The 10301-nt window shown below is 38.3% G+C and overlaps 1 protein-coding gene across 5 annotated transcripts; it reads right to left on the bottom strand.

Annotated features, from left to right (window-relative positions):
* Positions 1 to 1892: 1892 nt before the first annotated feature.
* Zbed5 (zinc finger BED-type containing 5) lies at positions 1893 to 9359 on the bottom strand. Of its 5 annotated transcripts, none has more exons than XM_013148074.3 (4): positions 9006 to 9359; positions 7186 to 7247; positions 5675 to 5804; positions 1893 to 2151 (listed from the first exon to the last, which is right to left on the bottom strand). In XM_013148074.3, exons 1-4 carry the CDS (start codon positions 9154 to 9156, stop codon positions 2141 to 2143), a joined length of 354 nt encoding a protein of 117 aa, XP_013003528.1. In that variant the 5' UTR covers positions 9157 to 9359; the 3' UTR covers positions 1893 to 2140. The 5 variants fall into 5 exon arrangements, 4 of the variants coding, with proteins under 4 accessions (XP_013003528.1, XP_063107978.1, XP_013003525.1 ...); XM_063251908.1 differs by having other exon boundaries at positions 3807 to 5804; positions 9006 to 9304; XR_001200299.3 differs by lacking the exon at positions 5675 to 5804 and having other exon boundaries at positions 7186 to 7299; positions 9006 to 9212.
* Between the last annotated feature and the right edge of the window lie 942 nt (positions 9360 to 10301).

The following is a 10301-nucleotide window of genomic DNA, read 5'->3' as shown; positions in this document are numbered from 1 at the left end:
TTAAGTTATATCATGTGCAGATACAAATTCCTTATAATGAATGTGATCATTATGTATATCTAAAATGTACCACCACTATATTTAATTTAAAAAAAGATAATTTACTATGTGGATGAACAGTATACCTGTACTAAGAGATCCCTTAGGGAAGTTATTTACAAATAACTTTGATAGAAAGCAATATTTTTTTTGAGACAGGTTTATTTTTTAAAAGTTCTATATTTTATGAGGGCCTTAAAGCAAATTAAAGGAAATAACAAACAGATGTTTTAAATATTTAATTTCAGTTATGTATGTAAAAAATTATATATGTGATCCATGACTAGCCCAGACTAATTTGTAACATTAGATAACTTTATTGTTATCAAGTTGTCCTACTAAGAGAAGTAAATTGGTATTTAATGATAGCTAACATCAATACATGTACTGACTTAGCTTTTGGTCTATTAGACTATTACCAGTGGTAGAGTCTCAAATGACTGCACTATAATAGATTTCTGAATAATCAGGGATCAAACTTAGTTCAGGATGACACTCATCATTGCAGCTAAGTTTACTAACAAATTCTAGTTTTATATTGCTTTCCTATTAGCGGCCACTATATTGATTTTGTCTGATAACAGCAAACTCAACTTAGCTGTCTTAATAATAAATGGCATTTATGAGCTTAGGTAACAACAAAAAGGTAAAGGCAAGGCAGTTATCAAGTGTGGTTCAATTAGGCCCTGGTTTAATTTTCAAGTTATTTTGGCTTTGCCCTTCTGTGTATTAGCTTTCTGCACAAATGGGTAGCTAGGGAACTGTTAGGATTCCAGTTTCCACACAAGGGACCTTTATATCTTTCTTGAAGAATGAGGAAACAACTGTTTTGAAGGTCCTCTAAATACTGTCCTTGCTTTTCATGAGCCTGTATTGTGTCATGTGCTAATACCAGACAACTGTGACTTAGAGGTCAGCCTGGGCAACACAGTGAGTTCAAGGGCAGCCTGAACTTCAAATAGTGAGATGCTGTCTCGAAACAAATAAAACTAAACGCCATTTTATCTGGTCAGAATTTTAGAGTTCATTCTAGTTTAATCCTTTTTATTTAATAAATGAAGAAACTAAGGCCTAGAAGAGGAATATTAATTCCTCTTGTGCTAATTATCACATTGTGCTAATTAACAAGTTATATTAACTTTAAACTTGGAACTAGACTTACCTATCTATCATCCATCAGGTTCTAGACCTACCTTTAAGTGCTACATCCCATTTTCACTAGCTATGTAACTGTAAGATAGCTTTGGTAGGTTGTAGGAAAGGAGAACAGTTGGCATCAAGTTGGAGACGGTCAGTATTAAAGAGGTCTAGTAATAGATAACAGGGTCCCAGCCAATTCAATTGCAGGATTTAAATGCAGGAATCTGGATTTCCAGAGGAGGTTAGGAGGAAAGGACTGAAAACTGTGAGATTTTGTATCTCAAGAGGTTGACACCCTGGATAGAACCTAGACCCAAAACCAATAATCAAAGAAGTCTAATTATCAGACTTTGGATACAAATATTATGGCATTGTACATCTCAAACTACTTTATTTTTTACTTTTTTTTGACATAGGGTCTTGCTTTGTAGTTCAAGATGTCTTAAATTTGTGGTGTTCCTCCTGCCTCAGTCTCCCAAATGGTGGGATTATAGGCATGTACAACAGGCAATGTTTGGTTTTTAGAGACAGGATCCTTCAGGTAGTTGAGGTTGGCTCACTATACAGCCCAGGCTGACCTTAACTCATAGTGATCCTCCTGCCTCAGCCTCCCAAGAGTGCTGGGATTATAGGCATGGTTCACCATACCCAGCTCAAAGTAGGTCATGTTAAATTGTGGGATTAGTAGACAAAAGTGCTTCATGTATGTGAAATTATGATGCATCTTTTTAGATAATTTTATTTGACAATATTTAACCTATACTCTTATAAGAATACAGTACTACTTTCAGTAGATGGCTAATGCTGGGTGAATTTTGGGGGAATGGGAGGATTTGAGATACAGTCCTGCCATGTAGTTCAGGCTGGGCTTAACTCACTATGCATAGCCCAGGCTGGCCTCGAACTCGAAGCAATCTTCCTGTCTCATCCTCCTGAGTGCTGGTATTCCAGAAGTGCACCATCAAGCCCAGACTGTTGGGTGAATTTAGAAAACAAAGGATTTAGATAATAATTTCAAATCAAATCTCAGAAAAATTTTAAGGCAACAATTGACTAAATCCTGCAACTTACTATACATGATCTCACATAATCCTATAGGACTGCTATAAAGATTACTGATAACATGTAAAACATCTACGAGGCATAGAATACAAACAGATGCTTAATAAGTAACAAAGGGACTAACACATGAATTTAAACTGCTTAATTTCACAACCTCACATGAAGGTAGGTCTGACAGCCCGAAAGCCTTCAAAGAATAAAAATTTGTGTGATGTGTACAATCAAGATCAACTAAGACATGGCTGGGCATGACTGAGAACATGCTGTATTTCCGATTCTCCTTTGTTAGTCTTGTGTACACTAGCAGTTAATTTTCGTAATAATCTTTTACAAGAGATACAGTTGTACTTGTATAGCTAGCTAAGCAGTGGAATGAATGGGCACTTGAACCTAGTCATTTTACCACATTCTGCCTTAATGAGATATTCTACTCCCCAAAACAGGACACAGATTTTGATAAGTGAGATTAAATAAATAAAGGTTATCTACAGTAGGCCTTGACTTTTAGAGAGCAACACAAAATATTTTAATACTAAATTGATGACTAGTGTTTTATAATATGACATAGGAAAATGTCCAGGACAGAAATGTTGAGTCAGAAATCTTTTACAGTATTTCAAGAATAAATGGTAGGAGTTTCAGTGTAATCATCTTCAAGTGCTGTACAGAAAGACATTATTAACTTAAATTACCATATATGAAAACTGCAATAATCTGTATAGGATGTAGAAAGAAAATATTTGAAAACATTTTTCATATTTCCCCTTTTTCAATAGTTCTGCTTTCATCCCAGAACTATGACATTCCTCAATGACTTCTGCATAATGGCCACAATGAATTCTATCTGGGATAACTCAGCCAACAAAAACAAAAAGTTATGGGTTCACATGGTGCCATGCCATCACGGTATGTCTATTCCATTTTTTATTGGTTTATCTACAACCATCACTCTTTTGACCGAGCACTGACTTTTGTATAGCCTTTTGCTAGATAGTGAAGACACAGATCTGGATAAGAACTTATAAAAGCTCAGTCCAAAAACAAGTGAAAATTAGAAGACCACCAAGATTCAGAGTTGCAACAGACACCCCCCCAAAATAAACAGAACAATGTAAAATAGGATCAAGATAGAATACAGAATGAAAACATCTGGCAATAAACCAAGTCAAAGTATTGCAAAACAAATAGGAATCTGTCAGAAAGAGATGGGAATGAAATAGTTTTTTGAGACCTGGGAGCATGAAACACTGTGATATATTTAGGAAATGGCAAGAAGTTCTATGGAATTGGAAGGCTGCAGGGCAAGAAAGGATAGAAAAATGGATAAGGATTAGATCCTGAAGAGATACATTATGCTAAGATGTGAATTTTATTTTGTGGATCATCATTTCCCAGTTATGACTATGAAACCCTATGAAAATTATAATGTAAAGAAATGCCGAAAACACTGAAATTTTTTGATTCTTTAGCTTTCTTAGAAAATCTAAACATAAAAAATTTGAATAATTTTATTTAAAACCCCAAGTACTAATTAATGAAGTAAATCATTTTTTATTTTCACTTACATTTGGTTATCAAGAGACATGCAAAACTCTTCAGTTTTAATGTGAACAGTGTTTTTGTGTCTTTTTGTCACATATCCGTTTAATATTAGGTGCAATGTTACTAAGTCGGATCCGCATATGAGGTGCAGCATCAAGTCTTTTTCTGTATTTTGTTTTAGTTGCAGCATAATATGAAAATCCTGTTTCACACAAGTGCATTGTAGCAAAAGGAAGAAGCACACGAACTGCACGCTTTGCAATACTTGGGTATTCTTGAGTTAGACTACTCCAAAAATCATTGAGTGAAAGTTCACTGAAATTTTGTTTCACTTGCGAATCAGATGTTAAATCAATCAGGCTCTCATAATCCCATGCTGCTAATGAGGCTGGTTTAACGGTCACTGTAAATGGATTTCTAACCCAAGCATTACCGTCATTCGTTACAGAAAAGTATTTTAGAAGGGTAGAGCGCAAACCCCTTAGGTGCTGCACAATGGCACCACAGATCTCTTTATCAACTGTAGAATTAATTTCAGTCAAAAAGTCACTGAGTGTAGGAAAACAATCAAAGTTTTCTTCTTCTACAGATGAGGCCCAAAATTCCAATTTTCTTAACAATGATGACATTTTATCAAACACTGTAAAAACTGTTACATTTTTCCCTTGCATTGACAGATTAACTTCATTTAATTTAGTAAAAATGTCTGCAAGGTATGCAAGTCTTAACAGCCAAGAAGAATTTGTTAAACAATCAGACAGTCGAAAAGCAGAATCCATAAAAACCAGTAATTCTCGCCGAAGTTCAAAAAGTCTTACAAGAACTTTACCTCGGGTAAGCCACCTTACCTCTGTATTTAGAAGAAGTGCTGTGTGCTGGGCACCCATTTCTTCACATAAAATTTTTAGTAGTCTGGATTGATGTGGTCGAGCCTTAACATAATTGATGATTTGTACCGCTTGATCTAGCACATTTTTAAGGGATGTAGGCATTATTTTAACTGCTAGTGCATGTCGATATAATAGGCAGTGACTGCTGGTGCTTTCGGGAGCCACATATTTTATCAAGGTGACAGCCTCAGCAATTTTCCCATCTGTTACCCTAGAAGCATCACTACAAACATCAACACATTTTTCCCACTCAATTTCATGTTTCTGCATAAAACTGTTGATGCAATTGAATATTTCTTCACCTGTAGCATTACTCTGCAAAGATTCACATAAGAGTAGGTCTTCCTCAATAGATTTATTAAACCTATAACGAATAAATACAAGCAGGACAGCAAGTCCTGAAACATCAGCTGATTCATCTAGTTGTAGTGAAAAACCATCACAAATTTTCAGTCTACAAACAAGCTCTTCTTCGATGTCAGCAGCTAGATCCTTAATTCGACGTGCAACAGTACTATTTGAAAGCTGTACTGCATCTATCTTTTTACTATATTGTTCATCAAACATCCGCATCACTACATCTTTTGCACAAGGTTTGATAAGCAATTCTCCAATCGTATGAGCCTCCCCACTCAGGGCTATATGGTAACTTACATTGTATGATGCCTCTGTAGCACTTTCATTATCTGAATTGACAATTTTAGGTGTTGGGGGTTTATTATTTTCAGGTGAATCAAGATGCTGCTTAAAAAAGCTTATGTCTTTGTCTTTATATGCAGCATGTTTAGTTTCTAAATGTCTTCGAAGCTTACTTGGGGCTAAGGAGCTATTTGATAAGATTTTCTTACATAATACACATTGAGCATGTGGTGCATCTCTGTTTCCAAAATAAGTAAATCCAAAAGACAAATAACTTTCATCGTATTTTCTTCTTTTTGGTTTCTTACTAAATGTTGCCATTTTATTAGAACCAGACATAAATTTGACTCTGGAAAGCTCACCTTCTGGTTTTTTAGAAACTGATGGCTCCAACCGTTCATCTTCACTTTGTAATATTCCAACTTTTTGATCGTTTGATTCAGATACAATTTGGTAACAAAAAGATTCTACTTCTTGTTTAAGATTTCCTTGCTTCAGTAAAAGATCCACGGGCAAAGAGTTTGTGTTACAAAACATGGTTAATTTATAATAATAATTATTACAAATATGTTGAAATTATAAAACAGGTTACAAAAAAGATGAGAGATGATATATAATACATCAGTTAATCTGTAAATGCTGCCTATGGATCAAAGCGCAGATGGAATATCACGTGTTCGTTTATCAGGTGATCTCTCATGTGACTTGCTGGTGCTCTCAGGTATGGCACACCTTTCTTAAAGGCAGATTATCACATAAAAATAAAAGCTATAGAAATGAGTTTAGTAGTCTTAAACTTACATTTAAATAAACATAGTAATAAAAGTACTATTATTGGCATCAAATTTTTTCTCAAAACACTCATTCACTTAGAGAATTAACATTTTATAAAAAAAGGCTGGGAACTATAGGCTAAGAAAATAGCAGAGAGTTGCTAAACATATTTTTAGGTTAAGAATGCATTTAGGAATATATCCCATGGCAAGGGCTAGCAAACATTTTGCAAAGGGCTGTACAATCTCTGTTGCCCTACTGAAATCTGTAGCTGTAGCAATATGGCAGCCATAAATGAAGGGTAAAAGAATGGCTGTGGTTGTGTTCCAATAAAACTACATACACAAACTGTACAGGTCATAACTTACCAATCTCATCTCATGTAATGAGATAGAAACTTGGAAATTCTTAGGTTTTTGATGCCTACTTCCATTAGATGTAGTAAGTATTGATACTATTATATGTCTTAAGTTTCCCTTCACAGGTGGTAACAATTCTAATGAACTACATTAAAAAGACACAAAAGCTGGAAATGTAGCTCAGCAGTGGCACAGCAACTGCCTGGTAAATGCCTGAGTTTGATTTATGTAACAAAAAATATCCCCCTCCCCCCCAACACACAAAGTTCAAAGTGTTGCAAGACAGAATTCTACTGCATCCTACATATTATATGTTGATAATGAAGATTAAATTACAAACCAAAAGTTAGATACTATTTCTCTGGGACTTAAAATGTTCATATTATTACATTATTTTAATTAAGACTTATTCAAAGTAATGTATATTTTTACTAATTACTTTGCATTCCATTATACTATATGAAGACTTAACTAGACCTTAAGCAAATATATATTTGGTATTTTAAAAGCTTTCTCCTTGATATAATAAAAAGATAATAAAAACAGTAATACAAGCTCACATATCTATAGTGAATACTATTTTTTATAAATTAAGTTTTTAAAGTTAGATATGAATTATCTAAACAACTATAGCTACATGTGACTCAAGCTTTTTAATCTGGCTACAAAGTAAAATTGATATTCTCATGTTAGATTCTGAATCAAAATGGTTCTCTTAACAGGTAAGACAGGTAAGATACCTGAAATGAGGAGTACTCCCTTCTGCAATCACTCTCCACTTTGGCAGCTTGAAAGGTAGACTCTTCAAAAGAATAAAATTAAGGTATGGGGTAAGAAGGGGAGTAACCAGAAGCCTAGAATGAGAAAAACTGAAATTAGACACTGCAACAAATAGGACTAACTACAAGCCTCTAGGACAACCAACCGAGCATCACTATTTTAAATCTAGGTAGTGTGAGTCTTGCAACACAGCTCTTGGACTGAAACAAGATGCACAGCTTCTACTAAAGCAAAAATGCTTTTATTTTACATTGTTTTCATAGTTGATGATTTCATTGCTTTGAAATACTTACTTTTGCACTAACTTCATAGAAATGTACAAAAATTTCAGAAACTAAACCTAAATTTTAAAAGTATAGTCCCATCTTAATGTCTCCAAAAGCAGCCCTGAACTAAAATGGAATTATGTATAGAAGTGGTATACGAAATATATATTTGGCTATAACCAGTTTTGTCTCTTCAATAACCAATTTCTCCGTTTCTTTGTCATTTTGAGACAGAGTATATACAGTCCAGGCTGGCCTCAGGTTCACTTTGTAATCCAGGCTGGCCTCGAACTCCCAACGATCCTTTTGCTTCAGCCTCCCAAGTGCTAGGATTACAGGCATGAGCCACCATGCCTGGCTAATAACCAATTTCTTAAAGCAACTAATGTTTATTGAGTAATTATTGTTTACCATGTGCCTGTAACTGTGCTCAATTCCACAGATAGATTAGTTTACATAAACAAGAGCTTGGGATATTAATAATTCCACTTCAGGGACACATACAGAGATTAAGTCACTTCCTAAATTAACATTATTTTTTAACAAACAAATATACTGCCCAAAGTTTGAGTGCACAGTCCATGTGCCTAGTCATTATTTGTATGTTTCTGAACATTTTATTCCCCAAGCATTAACAAACAAACAAACAAACAAACAAAACTGGTACCAGGAGTTGGGCCGCGCAGAGAAACATTAACAATGGGTTACAACTGCCAGAAAGTCAACGGTCTCAAACTAACAGAAAAATCTTTCTTATAAGGAGCAAAAGCTCATTTTGCTGCATGGTCTCAACTTGGGTTTAGCAAGATAACTTTGTGGAGACATTGGTTCACCTAAAGGTTTCGGATTCTCCTCCCTTGCTGTCAGAGAACAGAAAAATAGATGCTTTGTTTTCTCATGAAGGGTCTCATCTTCAAAAGTGTTATCCCAATCTTTTGGAGACAAATAATCTGCATTCCCTGGAGTGAACTTTCCATTCTACTCCCCAAGAGGAAAAAATACTCATCCTCCCGTTAAACTGACAGGTACCCCGATCCTTCCAACTTCACCCCTACAAGGTTCCAGGTGTGAACAGTGCGCTCTTGGGGGGCAGGAAGGACAGGGTCGGAGAGCAGCCAATTATCATGGGCAGCGGGGAGGTGGGCGCGGACAGCCTGTACACACCTACAGGGCCACTTAGACCTGCGGCCCGGCCCGGCCACCCCTCGGCTCCTCCCTCTCGCAGGTGCGCGCGGCCCGCAGACCGCCACCTCTGGGCTGGCTTCCGGCCACAGCCCACTTTCGCTTCAGGGCTCCCGGCGGTCCGCTAAGGACCAGAGGAAACCGACTCAGCACCCAACACCTTCTTTCTACATTCTCTCCATCAGCGACGGAGAAAGCGGTCTCGGCCGCGGCTGGGCTGCCCAGCAGCGCCGCGGTCCCCAGTGGAGCCCGTGACCGCCATTTTAGACAGCTGGAGGTAGCGGCCATTTCGGAGAGCACCGCTTAGCCGCGGTGGCGACTCTGCTCCTCACCTTCACCGAGGCCTGAGCAGGGTGAAGAGCCAGTCGTCGCAGACTGGAAGGAGGAAAATGGGAGAGGGCTTGAAAAACAAAACAGAAGAAAGAAAGATGCGGGGACACGGTGATGCTCTCGACTCTGGGACATCACCCTTGCCACCTCCATAGAGATCCGATTCGCTGCTGGCGAGATCCGGGTCCAAAGATAAATTTAGCAGTATGGAGCAACCAAACCCCAGTCTCCAGGAGCGATTTGCCGCCCCCCAATCAGCACCCGCGCTGCCTTCCTCCACCAATCAGAGCTAGGCAGTGGGGCGGGACCAAGGAAAAGAACCTTGTTCGGTTGAGACGTCGCCGCAAAGGCCCGCGCGGGATTCCTAATAGCGGTTCCGCTGGTAGTGAAAAGATTCTTAAACTCTAGACCACGGCCGCCTGGGAGCTGGTTTACAATACAAGTTCTTACGTGCTGCTAGATACACTTGGTGACCCAATGAGACCCGAGTGGAGTCCGGGAGTCTGCGTTTCTGTCAGCTATAGTGTTCTGCGGAGCTTGGGTGCTTTGGCTCTGGAGCCTTCGCGACCGCTTTGTTCCTGGGGTCACGTCCCAAGCCCAGGTCGCGCAGCCACCGCCTCTGTTCCTTGATGTACCGTCGAACGACTCTGCCCCACACACGTCGGTGGCTCCCTGATGGGCTTGGGAGTCGCGAGCGAGACCCGGAGGGAAAGTGGAAAGTCCGGCCAGCTCTGCTGGGGAGTTGACATTTCTTTCGCTGGTTGCAGCATTCGGGAATTCTAAGCTATTGTCGCCTCCCCTCTCCTGTTTTCTTTTGTCTTATCTTTTTTCTTATTAATTTATTTAGGTTTTTTGAAACAGGGTCTCGATATTTATTTCAGCCCATGAACTCACTGTAGCACAGGTTGGCCTCGAACTCGCAGCAGTCCTCCTGCATCGGCCTCCTGCGTGCTTGTATTCCATATGTACCCATGCCACATTCTGGTATGAACAGCATCCTCAATGGCTGCGGATTGTGCGTGTCATTTTCGTGTGAAATACGTTAAGACCTGGAGTGTGTTTTTCCAAATTGGTTCCTTAGCTAAACACCCCTCTGGGGAGTGGGATGAATTTGTTAAAGTACTGGTGACATTAAATAGTAATTCCGTGGTTTGCAGGTGTTTTGACCTGTCTGAAGTTCTTTAGGAACAACTAGAAAAAAGTTGGATCATGTTTTTTAGGCACTATACCAGAAAATGCCCAACTTGGGCCAAAACCAAGAGAGGCTTCTCGTTTTAAAAAATGTTTCCCATTGTTAT

Source organism: Cavia porcellus, unplaced genomic scaffold (assembly GCF_034190915.1).
Source record: "Cavia porcellus strain 051 isolate PalLab524CR breed Dunkin Hartley unplaced genomic scaffold, mCavPor4.1 scaffold_6, whole genome shotgun sequence".
Classification (NCBI taxonomy): domain Eukaryota; kingdom Metazoa; phylum Chordata; class Mammalia; order Rodentia; family Caviidae; genus Cavia; species Cavia porcellus.
Note: the sequence above shows the minus strand (reverse complement) of the source record. Positions and strands in the feature narration are given on the sequence as shown.